This window comes from Molothrus ater, chromosome 9 (assembly GCF_012460135.2).
Source record: "Molothrus ater isolate BHLD 08-10-18 breed brown headed cowbird chromosome 9, BPBGC_Mater_1.1, whole genome shotgun sequence".
NCBI classification, from domain to species: Eukaryota; Metazoa; Chordata; class Aves; order Passeriformes; family Icteridae; genus Molothrus; species Molothrus ater.
In genome coordinates this window covers 25911724-25933620 of record NC_050486.2, presented here as the reverse complement: position 1 = coordinate 25933620, position 21897 = coordinate 25911724, and the positions used below count along the sequence as shown (strand labels likewise).

Below are 21897 nucleotides of genomic sequence, written 5' to 3'. Positions count from 1 at the left end.
TGCAGGTCTTACTGACGCTTCCTTGCTTACTTTGTTTTGCAACTGCTGTGTGTTCCCAGGCATGTACAGTGGATCCAGCAGCAGCCACAACGGCCCCTCCCCAGGTGTGCTGCCACCTCCTCATGACATTCCTTCAAGGCACCTTCCCCTGGACTCCGCCCTGCCCAGCCCACATCAGCACCAGTCGCCGCTGGAGAGTGCCAGGGACGGGTATGTGTGTGATGTGAGACGTGCTGGGCCTGTGTCTGCCATGATCATGGAGGATGAATTGTTTATTTTACTTTGCATGGATGCTGTTCAAAAGAAAACACTGGCCCAAACAAAGCAATTTTGTTTGGTTTAGAATCATGGAATAATTTAGTTTTCAAGGGACCTCAGAAGGTCATGTCGTCCATGCCCTGTGCAAAGCAGGGCAAACTTGGACATCGTTATCAGGTTGTTCAGGGCCTTGTCCTTGTCTTTGACAAAACACAATGGGATTTTTTTCTTCATAGCATGCAGTTACATTTAGATTTTAATTTTGTTTTTTAATTCTTCCTGGATGACTTCTCATAAGTTTGGATAAGCACAGAGAATTTTTCTCAGCTAACATGAGAAACCTCTCAGAGGGTAAAACCCGAACTATGACTCACTCAGGAATCAGGCGGTGTTTGCCTTAGTAAGGCTCACTCCGTGTCAGAGCCACGGCTTTCTCACTTCCTTGCTCTCTGATAAGGTTTTCTGCAATGCACCTCTGAGGAGCAGGCCAGATCCTAATCAGGGAAGAGTGTTTAATCCCACTGATTGTAGGATTGCACTGCTACAGCAGGGATACAGTTGCATGGCTGCAGGGTGTGAGATTTCTAAAGCACCGTGTGTCAAGGCTCTCAGACCCTCTCAACAGTAAAGAATCTCTGCAAGCCACAAAACTGCTCTAACCTTTTTACTCAGATTTCTTTGGTGCCTGGCCTCATTCAATTCATACTTACAAATTCAAATTCTTACTTACAGTTTTACTTCCCAGCACTTTGGATGGGGAACAGACTCTGATTTGGCGTTACTGATGGGAATTTAAGATACAGAGAGATTAAAGGATTTTGCTTCCCTAGGAACATGTTGGTGTGCTTTAGCAAATACAGCAATTAAATGTAGAGTTTTCCCATCCCCTCCAGTGATTGACCTTTCCCTTCTTTTATATGGTGCAAGGAAAGCCCAGAAGGATTTTAAGCAAAGGGCAGAAGGCAGAGTGTGTGTGGCATGGAAGAGGTGTGGTAAGGAAATATACACCTGGGGTGGTTGGAGAACAATCTGATTGAGGAAACTCAATTAGGAGCAAACTAGTCCTTCTTATTTTCCTAATTGGGGAATGGATTCTGCAGCAAGCTGAGCTTCTGTGCCCTCTGCTCCTTCAGCCTTCTCTTCTGACCTCGGCTGGTAGCAGTACCAGTGTCCCCCTCCCAGTGTGATGGATAGACTTACCCTGTCCTTGTCCCATGAAATGCCTGTGCCCAGCCCTTCTCCTTCCCTGCCACATTCCCAACCTTGTATTTCCTGTTGGCAGACTCATTCCCATGGCAGTAGATCAAATAGGAATGGAGACAGACATTCCAAAGGTCATCCATGAGCTGTTCTTCCCTGCAGAATGGGACAGCCTGAGCTTGTTGGAGTGGGATCCTTCCCTCTGACTGCTCCCAGTGTGCTGCTCAGCTCTTTCCTCTTGGAGTTGGTTCCTAGGGGAGTTAAGGCAAAAATCCCAACCAAGAATGAAATAAAGTAAGGATATACTGTGGGAAGGATTTAGCAGGCTGTCAGGAAGGTGGATTTGTTTCTAAGGCACTTTGTATTCTGGTGCTGCTAATAAGAAATGAAAGCAAAGGCCTGAGTAGGGTGAGGGCAACAGACAGGTTTGCAGTTTGAGGGGTTGGAAGCCCCCAGATGAATTCTCATTCCTGCCCCTGGTGTCTCCATTCCAGAGCAAAGCACTTCCCTTCCAGCAGGAGCACCATGGGCAGTGGGCTGAGCCTCTCACTGAGCTCCTGCTGCAGACACACCAGAGTTTCCATCAGAATTGTCTCTGCCAATTCCAGCTTCAGTGCAGTTGAGATTCTTTCTTTGAGGAGACAACAGTGCTGATTTCTTATCTCAGTGCTCATGTACCTAAGTAAAGTCTTTGCCCAAATATCCTATGACAAAATGTGGGAGTGAGATAACAGATTCCTAACCATGAGCCAAAGATCAGGGAATGGAGACTGGAATGTATTTCTGAATAGTTATTTTAAAACAGGGCATCCAGTTTCATGACATAGTTACTTGGAATTTTTCACCATCTCAAATACCATTTTCTAAACTCAAAATAATCTTCATTCAGCATTGTCATTCCCAGTCCAAGATCCTCCTGCTGTATTTAATGCTTTATGCTTACATTATTCATGACTGCTGCCCATACGTGACATCTTAATTGCAAGTGCAGAAACTTTGTGTGAACTAATTAATAGTCCTTGAGTTTCATTTAGCAGAGTTTTCTTTAAAGCATCCATCCATTTAACTGGGCAAAATCACTTAACACAAAATCACAACACTAAGGCATGCTGGGAGCGTGGCCAGCCCCTGGCATTGCCATCCCTCCTGGAATGTACCTGGGGCTTGCAGTGGGAAGGGAGCCCTCCCCTGCCTCCCTGCAGGGCACTGCTGCAGCTCTGGCACACACAGAGGGTTTGCAGAATTCCTGCTCTGGGGATGGGGACCGTGACAAGGCTGGATCACATCGTGCAGGCTGTGGCAGGAACCAAGTGATTACTATCAAGAAATCTAATTACTGAGTCATCAAATGTGTGAGATGCCAAAAACTACACAGGCAGAGTACAAATAGTCTACTCAAGTTTGACATGAGATTCAGAATTTGATTTAAAGGCTTTTTCTTTTTTTTTTTACCAAAAAAAGCCCTATGTTACACTGTCCTTTGCCAAAGTCAATACCAAGTGAAGCAGTCAATTCTCCCAAATGGTTTGCTGAGACATTTAAATAGTTTGACAAAATTATCTAATTCACTTGAAAATGTTCTAACAAAATCTGACCTCATTACCGAATGTATTTATACTGGCTTTATTCAATATGGAGCACATTTTTTCAAATTCTGGAATGAAGTGTATGCTACACTAAAAAAATCTACGTATATTGATATTAATTTAGCTAAAAGTGGTTGGCTGAGAAATACTTCAGCATGCAGAAAATGGGCTTGGCATGATCCAGATTAAAATGTATATTTATTTTTTATTTCAGGTAGCAGGAGTTTATTTTAGCATTTCTTGTAGCATTTGCCATGTATAATGTCAAACTGGGTTTCATTCTGCCCATTGCAAAAATAGTCTATTTTGATTTGTAGCAGAGTGAGGACAGAAAAACAGCTTTTACTATTAAATCTTGGGTGAATGTTGCACTTGGCTTGCTTTCCACTATTTTTTTAGCTGTTATTATCCAAGTCATCTAAAAATGTACTTAGTTTCATTTGTAGACCATCTCTGTAAATTGCAATTTAGAATATTCAGTGTGATAAATTATCAGCTTTAATGAAACTGATCTGAGTGAAGTTAAGTGACTTTGAGTGGTGGCACCAAGTTTGGGATTTGCACCAATTTAGTGCAATGGCCCAACAAGGTCGCTTTGTAGGAGCTGAACACGATCCCTGTGGTGTGACTGAGGCTCTCTGTCACTTGTGCTGCTGTGACAAACAGCACTTCTGTTCCCAACAGGAGCTGGGGCACTGACAAATAATGACTTGATTGGGAGGGTGATGTGTCTCCAAGGAAAAGGAAAGTGAAACCATTTTTTTAATATTCCTGTGGTAATTTAGGTCGTTTCTGCTCTGCAAACACACCAGTAAATGAAGAAGTAGTAGGATTAAGACATCTGTGATGGGCAGAGGTGGTGATTAATGAGGACTCTGAGCCAAATCTGGTGAGCCTTTAATAGAAAGGATTAGCTCTGAGCAAGGTTAGAGGGAAGGGCTCACACAACTCCCTTTGCCTGGACTTCTCCCCAGCCAACTGCAGCCCTGCTCAAACCAGGGGCCAGACCCCCCTGAAGTGACACTGAACCCCACAAAAAATCACAAGAAATGGGATTTAAGAACTATCAAGTGAAAAGAGACATTTTAATCAGGGCGCTTAAACATCAGAGTTTTTGTTTGCTCACTTCTTAGCACCTGTTATTTCAAATACCACAGGAATACCTCAGTGTAAAGAGTTCTCTGTTTAAAACTTAGTCCTTCACTTCTTTTTATGGGAAGTAACATGAGGTACACAGAGCCTCCCTTCTGCTCTACCAGGGAACACCAGATTTGAAATCCCTGATATTTTTAAGCTTGAAACTAAACACGCAGGATAAAATCTTGTCAGTTACATGGGGGAGATTCTTTCCTGTGCCATCTCCTTGAGCTGCCAGGATCCAGGCCAGATAGAAAAATACATTTGTGCCCCTAATTCTCATTACTTTAAGAGACAATTAGGTGTCTTAGCCACTTATATCTGATTCTTATTAACCTTGTTTATTGATTAATCTTTTAAATTAAGTTTGTGAGCTCATATAAATCAGTGGACTAGGAATTGACATGCTGTTAGGATCCTTGTAGGAAAGAAACTTTTACTCTCTAGAAGTACTTTGGAAAACTAAATACCTGCAGAGCTTTTCTAAGAGACTAGGGAGATCCATCCCTCATTCTCTGTGGATTCCATTGGAGAATACTCTTCATTTATAACAGAATACACAAGTCAGTGGTTTAGTCTTCCCTTCAAAAGCACTAAAACCAGTAACAAGAAACAGATATCTCTGACAGCTGAAAACATTTTCAATGGAGGAAGCCAAGAACCCTTCATAATTTATCTCAGTGTTATGGATCTGAGCACGCAAAAGGGGCATCAGTACATCTGTCCAGAGAGAACAATGTACAGGTGCTGCCCTGGGCCCCACCAAACAAAGAAAATCAGTAATTAAAAGCATCTGCTTCCAAATCCCAAGTCATTTATCTCCTTGGAGAAAATGTGATCAGAATTCATTCATAATCATGTCCAGATAGGCTTGTACAGGTTCCCCCCTCCCCTTAAAGCAAAATTAGCATTAGCATGGGCTTACTTCAACAGCAACATGCTTAAGGATAACCTGGTGCTGGATCCTGGGCTAAATACTGTTTGTCCATCAGCAGAAACAGGTGGGCAGGTGTTCTCATTCCTGAGAGGGCTGGACTCACACTCAGGATCCTGGGAGCCTCCACCAGTGCCTCTCAAAGTAAGGGCTGAGGTGCCTGCCCAGAGGAGACACTGTAAGGAAAACTGAGTGAGAAATCAGAGAGTTACAGGAGAAGGTGGGAGGTTAAAGGAGATGGTCAGAGTAACTCAGAAAGCATTTAGGATGAATTCAGCCAGAGCTCTTCTGCATTACATTAATGATTTTAGCCATTACTCGATTTATCTGTAGTTAAATTTACACTAAACATCTGTAAAGCTTTTTTTTCCTCTTTTTTCGTCCAAATTTTGTTTGTTTTTAAGCAAAACTGCTGCAGTTTGATGCAAACCATGTACACCAAACACAGGAGTTTCTCATGGTGTAACAAATAATGAAGCTATTTTAACATCTCCCACTATTGGGTAGCGTGTTCTGCCTGGCAGACCCGAAGATAGCAGATGTCAGGACCTGTACAGAACCCACCTGGAAGCATCTTGCTGCCTGTTTGCCAGAGAATAATGACCTTAAATGACTGAAATAAGATAGATCACTCAAGCATGCAGCACATGCCACATAATCTGGAGTAGACAGTCTCTGTGTTTGATTACGTCTTTCTAACTCACTTCCTGGCAATCACTTGAACTTAAGGCACTGCCCTTTATTTAAATATGCTTTTATATTTCTTTGACCCTCTTAATAAGTGTTTTCTTTCACTCCAAAATACCTTTTCCTGCTAGATTGTAAGCTAGAATAATTTTTCAAATCTCCCTCATGTAGTGACTTCCACTGCAGTGATTCATCAGCTTCATTTCAGAGGTTATTAAACAAACCCTTATAAATGCAAACATCCTTGGAATGGCACAGTTCCCATAATGATCCTGTGAGGAACTGCTCTGCAGAAGTTGCACATCTCAGGTCAGAACAATTGTAGAGATACTCATTTGACACAGAGTGTGTTTGTGTGTTTTGTGAGCTTGTGTAGATGATGACATGTGTGGCAAACACGGAGTTATGTTCTGTGCCCACTCAGATGTGCACACGTGTTTGGTAGAGCAGACAAGGCAGTGTTTCAGTATTTCAGTATTTCAGGAAGCTCCTTTGGCCCAAGAGCAGCCCCACACAGAAAACCCCTGAGTGAACCAGGAGAGGGCTCTTAGGGCTCCTTTGTGATTCTGAACATGAAATTGCTTTCATATCACTGTTATTGGTATCACTAAAAATACTCTAAAGCAGTTAAATGACCTGTGACTCTTCAGTCACATGGAAGTTCCTGTGGATAGTGTTCTCCATAATATTTATGAAGCCTCTCTTAACTCCTTAGAGCTGAGCAGCTCCTGCACTTGTGGACTTGGCTCAGTGTGGGTGAGTGAAGGTGCCGAACTGGATCCAGGTAATCCAAGGCAGCATTTTGAGTGAAAATTAGTATTTTGTGTTTATCTAAAAGCCACAAGACTGCCATTGCCTCGGCAGTACTTTCAGGGTGTCACACACAGGTATGGCACAGGCTGCAGCTGCAGCAGAGCAGGGACAGAGCCTCTGGCCATGCTCATGGGAAAACCAGAGACCAGGTGTTGTACCTTGGAGTACCTTGTGGTACCCTGGAGTCACAGCCCTGTGTCACAGCCCTGGGACTTGGGTGCTCACTGTTTGTAGGAAAAGGTAAGAAATGCAATGATGCCCAGCAAGGTGATCTGTGTTGAAGGATTTATTATATATCAGGGAGAGGGGGGGAAGAGGAGAAAGGAAAAGAGGGAGAGAAGGAAAAGATTCCTTGCATTCCAGAAATGTAGCCAGAGGCACCTGGCAGTGATTAGTGCAAAGGTTCACCAAACTTCAGATAGAGTCTGTCTTACAGAAAGGTCCAAACGAGTGAACGTGTAACTGTTTCCTGAGCATGTGCTGACAGAAATTCCCATAGGGCCAAGACCCAGAACAGAAACACGTGGCCAGAGATTGGGCTCTATCCAGGGACCTGATTAGCAGAGCTTTACACATCATTTTTAATATTATGGGAAGAGATGAAAATCCGTGTTAACTTTTTTCCCCATTAAAAGAAAATAATCTCCTGGTCCTGGAACTGAATTGGACTTTCTCACAGTATCAGTGACTATGATGCTTGGGGGAGAGATTTTATGAATGAACTGGATGGAGTGCTGGGTTTTATGGGAGAACCTCATCTCATGGAAACTCTCAGTTCCTCTAAGTGGCTACAGTGCTGCACTTCAGATAAAATGTGGAGCTGCTTTGGTTTGTACTTCTTAATCTGGTGCTTTACTTGCTATTTTTCTTCATGTTAATCTGAGTTAAATCATGATTCTCAAAAGTCACAATTGTTCAATCTGGCCATACTGCTGTGCATGGAACTGTTACAGAGTGGTCTTATAACCCAAAATATACAAAAAATGATTTGACATAAAGGACAGATGTTTTTCAGCCTGGATTTGGTCCCATTTCCACTGAACTTAATGGGATATGGGCTGAGGTTCTTTGTATGGCTGAGGAATCTGCCAATCACGCCATCACACCATTAAAAAAAAACAAACCCAGACAGTTTTCATATTGGAAACATCCCCATCTTACATATTTCCATTTGCAGTTCTACTTCATTCCTATTTATAATTCAAAAATCTTATTTTGAATTCATTTTTATTATTTTACAGTTTTCAGTTCCACTCAGTATTTACTAAGTATACTGTACATAGTGTTTGGCCAAGCCCTCTCATCTTAAAGAAGCTTTGTAATTTCTTATTCTGTTAATTTGTCCTGGAAGTGGTATTGAACAAAGACTAAAGCAGAGGGGTGATCTGTTTGTTCCTCACACTAAGCACTGTGGATATACAGAAAACACCTATCCAGACATTGTGATGGAAATCTCAGAACAATCCATGTCCATCTGCATTTATTTTTTTTTGTTCTTTATGTTGCACTGATATTGGAACAGGACATTTAGTTTGCATTGGGAGAATACAGAGATCCTTAAACACCCCTGCCTGCTTGGGGAGGCTGAGAGTGCAGACAGGATCAATAATTCTAAAGCAAAGTCATGGTGCCTTTAGGTGTGTTTTCTGTAGGTCACTGCTGGCTCATGGCATACACAGGTAGCTCCCTCACACAGGCCTTACTTACAATTTAATATAAACTTTCACCATCCAAAATTTTTTGTTAAAGCATGATCACAAGAAAGTTTATAAAAAGTTTCAGTGGGATTTCTGGTTGAGATTCCTAGGGTATGCACTTAGAAAGTGAGGGGAAGATGAATGTTTTTCTATGTTTTGACTTTTAATTTTCCCTTTTAAAAAGTCCTTCTGTTAGGACCAAGATTTCTGAGTATTTCCATTGATGTGACAAATGCTTTCCAGTGGAGCTGAGGAACTGGTTTGTTGTCCATGACTGCCACTTGGTTTCATGATTCTTTGTGGGTAGAATCCCATTGACTGCAGGAGTTCCTGTGGGAAGGGCTGTGGAGCATTTTCAGACAGTGTTGGTGCAGAAATGTGCACAGTGCCACGGACAAGGTGGTTACTGAGTTAGGCTCAGTTATTCCCAAAGTTCCCTTTTGGTTGTGTGTGTGAATCACATAGGATTTTTCTGAGTAGTCCTTTTCCTTGACTGCCTGCTGATGCCTCCTCAGAGGCAGTGTTGGCCCTGCAATCCCAGCTCCCTCAGACAGGAATTCCATCTCCAGCACCATCCTCCAGTGGTGCTTCAGGGGAACTGGAAAAGGCCCCAGTGCATGGTCAGTCACCCTGAGCTGTGGTGAGTGAAGAGAGCAGAATTCCCCTCCTCCTCCATGGGCGATCACTTTACATCCTGAGGCACAAGATGTGATTACCCCTCGCTTAGCATGCAAATGTTGGTTTTGGCCATTAAATTATTCAGTCCCTTGTTAAAAAAATAGGTATTTTGTTTGATTCTGTGGCTCCTGTGGCTGTGAATGGCACAGGCCAGGGCATGCTGTGTGAGCAGAATGTTCCTTTTGTTTCCAGCCAAGCTCCTTCTCTCCGTGGTGCGTGTCCTGTTGCTCCTGTGTCTTGGACAGGGTGAGAGGAGGCTCCCACATCACACCCTTGTATGGCCCTCAACAGAAATACTCCATAGAGCCAGGAGCCCTCAAATGTAATGAATTAAGGAAGGATATGGATTTTTTTTCATGCCTGTGAGAGTATTTATATCTCTTTAAATACAGCTATATATAGGCAGAGATATATATTAAAAGGCCCCAAAGGACCTGCAAATTTACTGAATTATGCAAGTTACAATTAAGGTAAAATATATGGTATATATTTATTATTACTTTCCAAACCAAAGCAAACTGTGGTTGTAGTACAGTATTAACAGGAAATGTGCAGGCTATTAGTTATTGAAACACACATGCCTGAGCTGCTGCCTGGGAATTTTAGTGTATCCAGCTGAGTTCCTGCTCTAAGTCTTTCAGTGTTTCGTCTTCCACACAGAAGGCATCACCTTTTAGGCTTGAATGCATTATCTGTTTAATTTGTATCAGGAGTGATTCCTCCTCTTTTAACAACCTGAGTATCGCAGCAACCGAATTAGTAGGCAGATACTGAGGAGAGAATTAAAAACACAGCGCTGGAGACTGGACAGTTTGGCTGATGACAATCTCCCCTTGAGTGTGCCAGAGCACATTCACACATGCACACACACACACAGAGTAATATTTTAGGGACCAGCTTGAGCTGTAGGGATTGTGATGAATATTTTAAGGACACAGATCTCCATGTTGGCCGCTTGTGCTAACACAGCCAGATTTTTCTGCTGAGCAAAGTTCTTTGCTAGTTGAAAACTGTGCCTTAACTTCCAGGAAATTCCTTGTTGGGACAGCTCGAGCAGAACGTAGCAGATTTTTATGGTGAACTGCTCAGCTCTGTGAAAGTCTCTTGATGCAGAGGAGGCAGCGATGCTCAAGTGTTCCCCAGAGCTGTCAGGGTTTCAGCTCAGGTTCCTGCTCCTAGGATACAGCTGCCCACAGCCAGCAATGTTTGCTGAGCTCCAGCACCGGGGCAGCCGGGCTGGCAGCTCCACACACTCTCAGCATTCCCAGCTGGAGCAGGGCCTGCACCCCTCTGGCCTTGCAGGGGACCTCTCCACCCTCGAACACTCATCTCAAAGGTTTCGAGGCACAAACCCTGTTGAGCTCACACACAGGAAAAACAGGAATGCAAGAGTGTGAGTGGGGACAAACATCGCTTTAAAAATAACAATAAAAACTTAAATTCTTCTCCCATGGTTAAGATTTAAGTAGCCTCTGGGAGTAGTTAAACTGGGTAGGGAAGCTGGGATTTTCAGTATTCCCACAGCTGGATACCTAAGTGTACCATTTTTATTCGACAAAGCAGCATGATTGCATAGAATTTAGAAACACGATGGCCCATCTAACAAAGCACTCGGAGCAGCCCGGCAGGTCTCTATGGGGTGCTGCCTTTCCCAGCAGTAGCCGGGACAAGACATTCCAAGAGCAGGCAGAGGAAACCCAACACAGGCAGTTGCAGAGGACTGGCTCCCCAGCAGCATTTCCCTCCCCTATTCACAGTGGTTTCTGGCTCATCCCGGCACTGGTTTCTGGCTCATCCCGGCATTGGAGTTTTTAGTACATCTTTTGTTTCTCTTTTAAATGTGTGTGTGGTCATTACCCATATAAATGTCACTATCATGAGTCCTTTAGCTATTATCTTTCCAAGGAAAACAACTGCCATCTTTTTAATCTCCTTTCAGATAGAAGCATTTCCAGGCCTCTGGGAGCGTTGCTGGCGGGTGGAGGGCGATGTCCCTGTGGCTGTGTGCCGGAGCAGGGGCCGGTGGCGGCCCTAGGGAGCGCTTGGTCCCTGAGCTGGGAGGAGCACAGGGAACCCCGGCATCCCCGGTCCCTTTTTGGCACCTCTGCAGCCTTTTCCAAACCAGAACAAATAGGATATTTTTCTCCTTACATGTTGGCTCCTTTAATTTGACAGTAGCCCTCTTTATTTTACATATTACTGATCAGCACTTACTGGAGAGAGTATCTTTCTCACAAAAGAAAATTGTTTTCTGTGACTGTGTTCACAGGGGTCCAAGGATGAGAGAAGAGATGAGCATCTGACTCCATGTTTCAGAAGGCTTGATTTATTATTTTATGATAAATATTAAATTAAAACTATACTAAAAGAATAGAAGAAAGGATTTCATCAGAAGGCTAGCTAAGAATAGAAAAGAAAGAATGGTAACAAAGGCTTGTGTCTCGGACAGAGAGTCCAAGCCAGCTGACTGTGATTGGCCATTAATGAGAAACAACCACATGAGACCAATGCCAGATCCACCTGTTGCATTCCACAGCAGCAGATAACCATTGTTTACATTTTGTTCCTGAGGCCTCTTGGCTTCTCAGGAGGAAAAATCCTAAGGAAAGGATTTTTCAGATGATATATCAGTGACAGTTTTCTAGTTCTTGCTATTTAACTTGAAAATATCCTTGCCTTCACCCATTTAACAACACTAGCTTAATTCCGCAGTTTAGTTTGGGGAGATTCAGTCTTCATAGTTTGTATTATAGGTCTTGCTTCCTTGTTTTGGGAGATGGACTTATCTGAGCATAGGATGGGCTTGGATTGGTTGATTTAAACCCCTTCTAATATTTACAGTGTCACTGTGACAGCATTTGGCAGCGTTCCTGTGCCTCTCATGTTAAATTTGGTTAAGCTGTTGTCAGCATTTATTCACAGTTCCCCTCTGTTTACCTCTTGCACACTCTGATGCAGTGCTTAGCCCTCACTGGAGCCCAGCCTTGCTCCCAGGGTCAGTCCAACTGCTCCAAGAAGCTGTGCTGTGAAATGATGCTTTACGGTGTTTGAACAGCTTGTGCAGGGGTAGAGGAAGACACCAGTGAGAGACTGGAGTTTTTATTTAGTTAATTTTTGTCTGCGTCCAACGGTTTGTGCTCAGTATTTTTTTCCAGCTTGGTGACATCTATTACAACCTGCAGAGGTTGTTTTATTTTATTTTCCTCGGGTTCTGTAGCTGGGAAGTTTCCACAGGGTGGCTCTCGGACAGTGAGGTGGATTTTGCAGCATCTGAAGGTTCTTGTGCTGCTCAAAGAGGTCCTTCTCAGCTTTAGCAAAAGCTCTGGAGGCAGCAGAGAGGGTACTGAGAGCTCCCCATGCTGCCTGTGCTGTTTGACAGGGGCACCCCTGGGCTGTGGAGCACAGGGCCCCTTGTCACAGCTGTGGGAGATCCACTCTTTGCTCATCTGCAGAGTGAAATGAATGCTTTTCTTTGTCTTGGCTGCAGCTTGACCCTGTTACAGCTATGAAGGCACTTAAACAATTCACTTGCATTTACCCCTTCCAGCTACATTTTCGACTTCTGTTTCTAGACATGTATCTCAGCTCACAAAGTTCTAAATCAAATGGAGCTGTGTTTAAGTTGCTCACCAAGGAGTGGTATCATTTTGATCTGGCAATTATGGCAAGTGCAGGAAGTCAGTGTAAAGGAACAGAATTCCTTGTCTGACTCTCTTGCCTCCTAGCAAATATCTGTAGGTAGCACTGCATTGTTGTTCTTTTTTTCAATATAATTTGTACCCGCAAAACAGACTTCTCTATAGTTTGGCCATTAAAGAAATAGCTCATACAAGTATTTCATTTTGTTTTATTATGATGTGATATGTGAAGTTTTTCTGTATTTTCTTTTTCTAGGCTTGCTCCCAACATAATCTCTCCACTTGTCAGCCCCCTGAAAGCTTTAGTCCCACCTTCCCTCTTGCAGAAACACGGCTCTCCATCATCCCACAGCCAGTCACCCACCGGGCAGCAGTTTTCTGGGATACCAAATACACCGTACGCCCCATTTCCCAACCAGTCTGTACAGCAGGGATCTCAAGGTAACTCTTCCCTCTTTTTGTTTTTTGCAGCTTTTCTAATTTCTAGCTGGAGAGAAAGAATTTATTTTGCTTTTTCGTATTTGGGTAATAGTGTCAGCATTTCAGTGGGCACTCCAGTTTTTAAATTGGATTGATACATACAGATGGAAATTTTAAGACAGGTCCATGCTGTGATATGTCATCATAATGGGGAAAGCTGTTCCTACAGCAGATTAATTGTATTTATTCAGGTGCTTCAGTAGAAGGCTGCTGGCCATGCACCTCCCCTGACTGGTCATCCAGCCTGAGTGACCTTGCAAGAGCCATCCAGTCCCCAAAACATGGGCTGAGGCACTCCTTGGCAGTGTCCTGCTCTGTCCACTCCATAGTCATGCACGAGACATGGAATTAGACAAAGAAAGCAAACGTTTTTTCATTTATTATTTGGAAGTTTGGCTTGTTTTACGTTATACAGTAACATGTAAATGCACTCTGTACAACTGTAGAGTGCCTGTGGGACTCGAGGACAGGAATGGGAGCAGTAAGCAGCTGTCCCACAGCTTAATTTAAAACATTTTTTGTTCTAAATTACTCAGCCTTTTTAATTGGGAGCTTACATACCTATTCTGGAGTTCTGCTGTGGGAACTAATTAATGTTCCTGAAATTTTTGAGGCACAAATTAGGAAGAGATATTATTATCACAGATTCTTCCAGTAACAGGAGCTTGCATATTTCAGAAATCTGTTCTGCAATCCAGATGGCGAGCTGCTAAAATGTGGTAAATATTCCCAATAAAGAAGTGTGCAGGACATCTGTCTGCTTGCAAGAGCCTGAGCACAAACCCGTGAGCAGCTCCCAGCTGGGATGGGGTTGGGTATCCCGGCAGTTCCCTCTGCCCCTCGGTCTCTGAGCAGTGTTTTTGCTCTTTGCTTGGAAAGGCTTAGTCTGGAAAGTTAAAGCGCATTATATTTAATGATTTGTGCTGAAGGAAAAACTAACTCAACCTGATGCTCAACAGATTATTCAATTTAAAAAGATTAACTCTGTAAGGGAGAAGTGGCAGATTTATGATAGCATATAATGATATATGATTATGTTGCTATAATGAGCTAAATAACTACAAGCCACAAGAGGAAAGTTTAGCAGCTCATTACTACGGCAGAAACAAATGCATAGACAGAACAAGTTTTGAACCACTTAAATAAATTGACTTTATTCCTTAAGAAAACCACATTTCCTTTTGAATGAATTGTTGCTTTCTAAGTGTTATGTCATGTGGTTTTGAAAAAGCAATAATTTTCCACTTTGGCCAAATGTTGAAGTATTATTATAAATTAATTATGGAAATGGTCATTCCAAAATCAGTTTTGATTAGCAGCCTTTGAAACCAATTATCTGTAACCTGTACTTAGCTGTACTTGCTCTACTTTTTATTTTTTTGCCTCTCAGTTCATTAATAGCACATTTTCTAATGGAATCTGTAATAATTTGGGGGTTTTGAATTTTTGCCAAAAAAAGGTACACCACATAAACTTAGTGTAGAACCAGGCATCTGTACAGAAGCACATAAACAGTGTGGATGTGGAATTTTTAGGAGATGGCAGCTTCATCAGGCTGGTAGCAGAAATATTGATAATGAAAGAACAAGCTGACATTATTTATATGTTTTAACCTAGCTGTAGTAAGATCACATGGAAATCATTACATGCTGAAAGAATTTGGCAGGCAATGGAATCCTGTAGTTATTTATACCTGACATGATTTCTTGTCAGAAATTTTATGGAATTTGAAAAGCTGAGATTTATTTGCAAATACATGTAAATGACATGACATAACAAGATGGCATTTAATAGCCATATTCCAATTATTTGCTCATTACATCATTCGTTTTAAAGCTGCTTGAAGTTTTCTAGGCTGTGCCTTAGAGAAGCAGAGGCAGCCAGTGCACTGTGTGAAGTGGCTAAGTGCAGCTTTTCTGCCACAAATTATTTCAAAGCAAAATTTTAACTAAATGTTATGTTTGGAACTCAGTTTATTCCTTTATGAACTGTTACATTTCTACATCTACTGTACATAAAACATTTAACAGTGATCATTTAAACTGACAGGGCATTTAGTAAATTCTTCACTTGAAAATAACCTCAGAAAATTCTTGATTTAAATCAAAACTGAAGGAAAACCTGAAATCCATGTGGCAAAAAAAATATTGGTGAAACACTTATTGCCAAGTTGGTACTACAGATTTGCACTCTAGAAGGAGCAGGGATGTCTGCACTGGACCAGCCTTCTTGCTTACTTTGTATTTTAACCACTGAAGGGAGCATTTTTTAAGAACTTGGAAAAATGCTCCCTGTTTAGTTTAATCAACCATATGTGGCTGTTAACCCAACACTTGGTTATAGGATTTTAATCATATTTTAATTCCCCATATTTTCTCAGTGAAGCATTTAAAGAAATGTAAAGGAACCACAGCTAAATGCAGTGAACCCAAAGGGTCAGAAATCCCATTTTTAGTGTGATGCTTTGTTCTATCTGACTCGTGCTCCTGCTGCACCCTTTCCCTTCCTCATTCCATGTATCTTCTTTAGTTTCATGCCTGCATTTCCCCCACCTTGCAGGCAGGTTAGAACAGGGAAGGTGCATTTCTCTGTATCTCTCTGTGGAGCACTTGGCAGGAATCAGCTCCTGGTGAAGTCAGCAGTGCAGGAGCACCAGGATTTTCCTACACCCCCCTCGCCACTGGGTGGTTCCAGGAACACTTTTCCCTCTGCCTTCTCAGATTATCTCACAGTGGTGCTGAGGGATAAACACTGCAATCCAAAAGAGGATTTCATTGCTCATGGCAGTTCTTTTCCAGACTGATTCTGAGGCAGTTCTCTGCTTCAGGTATTTCCAGACAGTGTAACTCAAACACTTCAAAATAACCTTTCCCCACAGGTCTTGGGAAAACCCTGGATCCAACTAGTTTCAATCCAGTTCTGTCATGCTTGGCTGCTCTCTGCTTTTCTAAGCCACTGTGCCAGCTCTGTAGATCATGAAGATTTTTAATTGATGTAACAAAGGCAGGCCTGGGAGCACAAGGGAAGGACAGCAGTTACAGGGACACAGAAAATACACGTCATGCCTTCCCTAGAAGTGATGTCTGTAGCAGACATTCTGGAAAAGGTTCATTTTTTTTTTTCTCTAGCAATGCATCTAAGTGTTCTCTGCAACCAGTTGAGCCTCCTTTGAAGACAAGTGTCTCTTTCTTCCACTGCTCATCTCAAAAGGATGTATTTTAAGAAGGCTTACAGTGAGGAGTTTGTTTTGTAAACAGAAAGGATAAGTTTCAAAGCCAGTCAATAACTCACTGTACCTAAAACCACATCAAAAGAGGGCTGTGCTACCTCTCATAAGAGCTCCTTGGTTCTTTGAGCCAGACTCTCCAGCAGCAAATAGAGGTGGCAGGCTGTTTGTTCCAAGGAAGGACATGCATCATTTAATGCTCAGCTTTCCACATTTTTGGGCTGCCTTTGCCATAGCAGCAAATACGAGCAGCCTTGGTACAGACTGTGTAGTGTCTTCATCTAAGAGTCAGCCATTAGGACTTCCCTAATTGTGGACCTCAACAATTTAGGTATTTTGTAGTGGATCATACGTTCTCAAGAAATTCAGCATCTAATCCTCACAGATTCTGCCAAAGCACATCTTAAACTGGGAACCTTCAGAGCAAATCTTTCACCACTCAATGAGTTGATTGCATTTCTACTCAAGAATTGCCTCACTTGGCCTTATTTATTGCTAACTTAGGAAATATGAAGTGACCAGACCCTGAGCTTTGCCTGGTATTGTCTGCTTGGTCAGACTTTGGTAGTAGAGGGAAAACACAGAGAAGTGTGGGAGATCTTACTGAACAGGAGAGAGCTTGCACACTGCAGGAACTGCTCACAATTCACCCCAGATAGCCCCAGCTGCTCTGGGGACAGGCACAGGGATTTAATTTCTGAGCAAACAGACTGAAGAGCAGCACAGGCTGCCCAGCAGGGTGGGTCTCTGCTGTCAGTGGGGCCGAGCTGTCAGCTGGAAACGGGGAAACGTGGCTGGGACTGGGATCCACTGAACTGCCCCGAGCTCCTGCAGGAGTTCCTGAGGAAATGTTCCACTCTCTGTAAGACTGAGGGAAAAAAGACAACTCCTTATTTTTTTCTGGCAATTAGAGGAAAATCCTGAGGCACGTTCTGCTAGACTTTAGGCTTAATTTGGTTGACTTCAGTTGCATTTAAGGGAAGGAGAATCGTTTCAGAGAAGGCAGGAAAATGGGCAGCTGACAGAAATGTGCAGTTAGTGTGCATTGCACCCAGAATAAGGAAGAGCTTATTGAGGCAGGCGGAGGGAAGAGAATTAAATCAGGCCATGGTTGGTTTAAATATCGTGACACACTTTGAGATCATCCTTCTGGGAACAAATTACAATTTTTTAGGATGTTGGAACAACTTATAAATTGCAAAATTCCTTCCTAAGCAATTCATTTGCCCTTTACTGTTAAATGTCTTCTTTTGTTGTCTACAACTCATTCACAACTTCTGATGGCAAAACCCAAACTGCTGGGTACTGATAATACAATACTTGGGGAAAAAACCCAGGATCTAAGAATGTTGGATATGTGGAGGATGAAAGTCAAACATGCCCCAAAAGCAGAATGACTGAGGCAAGCAGAGACCATACAGATCTATCTCAGCACTTTCCAGAAGCAGGAGAGCCTCTGGTTGAACTCAGTCTTCACCTGACAAGTATCTGGAGTCAGTCCTGCACTTCCAGGTCATTGCCTGCACACTGTGGTCCCCTGTGTCCAGTGAAAGGGGGTTCCTTTGAATCAAGAACAGTCTGGGAAAGAAGTTTGAGGAACTTGTGAAGGTGTTTCAGACAAACAGTGCTGTCTCCAGCAGTGCACAGCACACACACTGGATGGGAAAAGACTTAACTGAAAACAAAGCAGTGCTATTTATTTAAATATTGCATTGTTGTATTTAAATTAACAGTGATTTGTTACAGAGACATTCCCTTAGGAGCTGAGCATCCTGGACCTGATCCAGTGGAGGGGTCACTACCTACCTTGGATCCAAGGATGCTGCTGACTGTGTTCAGCTGATCTATGGCTTGAAATGAAGCCCATCCTTGAGATTTTTCCTTGATGGGGATCACATTCCACAGCACCTTGTGGGACTGAGTCTGATGCAGCTCTTCTGTAACTGCACCTTACAGAACAGGATGATCATTTTTCCAAAGTTAAAACTGAGGAACTAAAGCCCCCAACAGTAATGAAATGCTGTGACAGAAGTGGAGGTAGTACCACTGCAGGATTGAATTGAAGGATTGAATTGAATTGAATTGAAGTGTGCAATATCTGCTTTCAGGTTACCAAGGCAGCTTTCACTCCATACAGAACTGTTTCCACTACGGAGATTGCTACAGAACAATGGACCAGTCTGTCAGCAGTGATGTGCTCACAGGGGAATCCCATTGCTTCAATCCTCTGAGGCAGAATGGCTATCACATACTCAATGCACCTTTAGCTTCAACAGGTAATTTATTCCACCTATAAGGAATTATCCATATGATATTTGTAGCAGGAGGGGCAAAGAACACATTTTATTTTCAATGTTATGACAAAAACATGTTTGTATAAAAAATAGCCCTGAAATTAATTTTCATCTATAAAAACCCCAGAAGGAAAACAAATTGTTTCTTTAAATCCTGCTGTATTTGACTGAGACAAAGTCTCTTCCATTCTGCTGGATGCCATAGGCAACACCCACCTTCAGGAGAGCTGGCAAGGCACTGCCTGCATTTTTTGTGTGGTCTGTGAATTGCACATTTCAGGTGTGCTCAGGAAAGCTTTTGTAATAGTACTTCAATATTTTAGGGTTTTTTTTTCTATCTTTAAAATTAATAATTGACAGAATTGCTGAAATCAAACAAAACATGAGTATTGTCAGAGCCATAAAGCACAAACATTTGCTGCAATCTTATATATCTGCAAGAAAGTTCTCTTCATGTCTGCACTCAGGAGGGCACCTTGGTTAAGGGCAATACTGAAAACATATGTTTAAGTGCTTTTTGAATTGGGGCCTGAGTCAGACCACAAAATTAGAGTTGACTTTCCTGTTTGTTTTGTATTAAAGGAGACTCTGTTCAGAGCAAGTGTGCACGCATTTGTCTGCTGTTCCATTCTGGGAAGTGCATGCATCAGTAACCAACACAAGGGAAACATTTAGGATGAAGTTTCAACTTCAACTTTGAATTCTTTAGTGTTACTCATAAGTTTGATATTACTAAAACATAGGGTTTTTTCATGTTAACATCAAATTTCAAGCTTAGATTGACAGCCTGCAATATTTAAAGAACAGACTAAATAAACTTTCCAAAAGAAATTGTAGCAGTAAAGAATAATACTGTGGCAAGACACCAATTTCAACAACAGTTGATTTTTCTGTCTGGGCCTAAACTATCATGAAATGTTTCTGTTTAGTATTTTTGTTTTTAGAGTGGTTATTGAGGCATGCAGATACTTAAAAGGCTGAAACATAAACATGTATGAAATATATATATCTCATCTTTTGGTGTGTAAAATAGAACCATTCAGGTTTGCAAGATTCATCAAGGCTATGCATTAATTTTTTTCAGGCTTTTATAGCACCATTAATATTAAATGAGATCTCATCTCGCAGGAATGCCCAATGTGACTGGCAAACAGCTGTTCCATGAATCACATTAACAGTCAATAAATTTTTATTTTCTGTTCAGGACTTTGGATAGTTTACTCTATCTGGAATCTAATAATGATTTCTGGGGTGTATGCTTATCTTGGGTTTTATCCATCTGTGGTTCTGTATCCACCCTGTATACAGGCTCATCAAATAGAAATTAACATAACATAAACACTCACAAAACTTAGCAAAATACTGGTCACTCCACTTGGCCTGACACAGATAAACATGCTGAGGTCATCCTCCAGAACCTCTGGACATTCACTGTGTGCCAGATTTCTGCAGACAGCAGAATCTGACCTGTAAACCAACAGTAAATTAATAAGTTATAGGAAAATGCAGAAATGTAAGTAAGTAGAGAATTTGATCTCAAATAATAAAAACACACACAACAGTAAAATAGCCACAATGAAGTGGACAGGTTTTCCTGCAGTGAAATGAAAATGTGCATGTGGGCCTTGGCTGGCCAGTTGCAAAAGCAGGCTATAGTGGGTCACAATAGGAAATTTTCATGTCCTTTGTGTAGGCAATAAATGCAGTAGCGTTTGGTAGAATGGCAAACCTGCTCCTTTCCACGGGGATGTGCAGCTCAGGAGGTTTGTAATAGCTGTGGAAGTTTGGCATTATGAAAGAAGGACAGAGAAATTCTCCCCTCCTGCCATGGCTTTCTGGTAGCCTGGCAAGCAGCAACCAGCTTGGGCTGGTGGGCTTTGGTGGGCTGAGGTTCACAGCTCTTTCCATATGTCCTGGGAGCCTGACCTGCCCCAGCCAAGCTTCCTCAGACCTGCACTATGTGGAGAGCCAATAAATGTAGGATCCAGAATTCTCCTGCATCTTAAGAGCAGCTGGGAGACACATGGAATATTTTTTCAAAGTGCTATTAAAAGGAAAAACCCAAACCAAGAGGACTGCATCACTTCTAGTGCATACTTAGTAGGATCATTGCCCACTCATTGTTTTGATGTCCTGTTCAGATAATGACTGAGTCCCAAGAGAGCCCTGCTCTGAGTCTTTGCCCAGAAACGAATGGGAGCACCAGCCATGATGACACAAACACCCACTGGAAACTGAGCTTCTCCTGGCAAGGCTTTGATGCTGAGCACTGCTGTCCTTCCATTACCACTGTGCTGAGCTGTCCTGCTGGGCCCCAGGCTGTGCCTCCCTCCTCTCGTGCACCATGGCACTAACTCGTGTCCGTGTCCTTGTCCCTCTCCAGGCTACGAGGGCATCTCTGAGGCCCAGTGTGTATCTGAAGACATGGTCTCCAATGGAACGGATGAAAATGGATTCTTCCAGAACAGTGCCTTTGATCACTGCTTGAATCACATTCCTTCCATCTACACAGATACCTAAGAGCAGTGCTGGCCTTGTTTCCTTTATTATACCTATAACTGCGTATGTAATAACAAAGGTGTTGTTCAGTACTTTTATTTAGTCTGTATCCCTATATGTGCTCATTTAAATGAACACCTCACATTTACCAAACCATTTTATACATGAATAGTCTGTATAAGATAATATTGGAACCTGTTCCTTTGCTGTGGCACTTTGAAATTCATGCTTTAAGGGAATGAGGAGCATTTCAAGCAGCTTGTTTTGTAAGTTCTCTCAGTAAAGTGTAAATGTAAGTTATATAATAAACTTGTAAAGAAGATATTTTCCTTCCTGGAAAGTATGCTTCAATTTGAGAATGTTGTTCCCTTTAATCAGTTTTCATTTAACTTGTTGGTTCGGTCTTCCCTTTTTTCTTTTTTTTTTTTAACTAAAAGGATTTTTTTAATCAGAGACCTCATGTATATAAAGATCTACATTTGCTCAGCTGGTTTTGTATTTTCAGTTTTACAAGAAAGCATTAAAAACTGGAAACAAGTGTACTGTCATTTCTTAACACCATTGGGCTCCCTGATACTGCATTCTTAACATGTCTGTGAGGGATTTTAACAAAGCAGTGACATCTCAGTCACTGTGACATTAAAACAGCCCACATGTATGGGAGGAAAACCAAGGGGCTTCCAGTGGAACCTGCAGTTGTTTGGTTCCCTGTCACTGTGGCTGCACTTCCAGCATAGTGAGGATTCCTGGGAGGCACATCCTGCTCAGGG

General features: G+C 42.3%; 1 protein-coding gene across 1 annotated transcript in view; it reads left to right on the top strand.

Moving 5' to 3' along the window:
* GLIS1 (GLIS family zinc finger 1) overlaps nucleotides 1–21451 on the top strand; it is a 180122-nt gene extending 158671 nt beyond the window's left edge. The window contains exons 7-10 of the mRNA XM_054515791.1: nucleotides 60–210; nucleotides 12885–13069; nucleotides 18443–18610; nucleotides 21012–21451. Coding sequence (XP_054371766.1) covers nucleotides 60–210; nucleotides 12885–13069; nucleotides 18443–18610; nucleotides 21012–21148 — 641 coding nt within the window. The 3' untranslated portion in view covers nucleotides 21149–21451. The remainder of the gene's footprint in view (nucleotides 1–59; nucleotides 211–12884; nucleotides 13070–18442; nucleotides 18611–21011) is intronic.
* The last annotated feature ends 446 nt before the right edge of the window (nucleotides 21452–21897 follow it).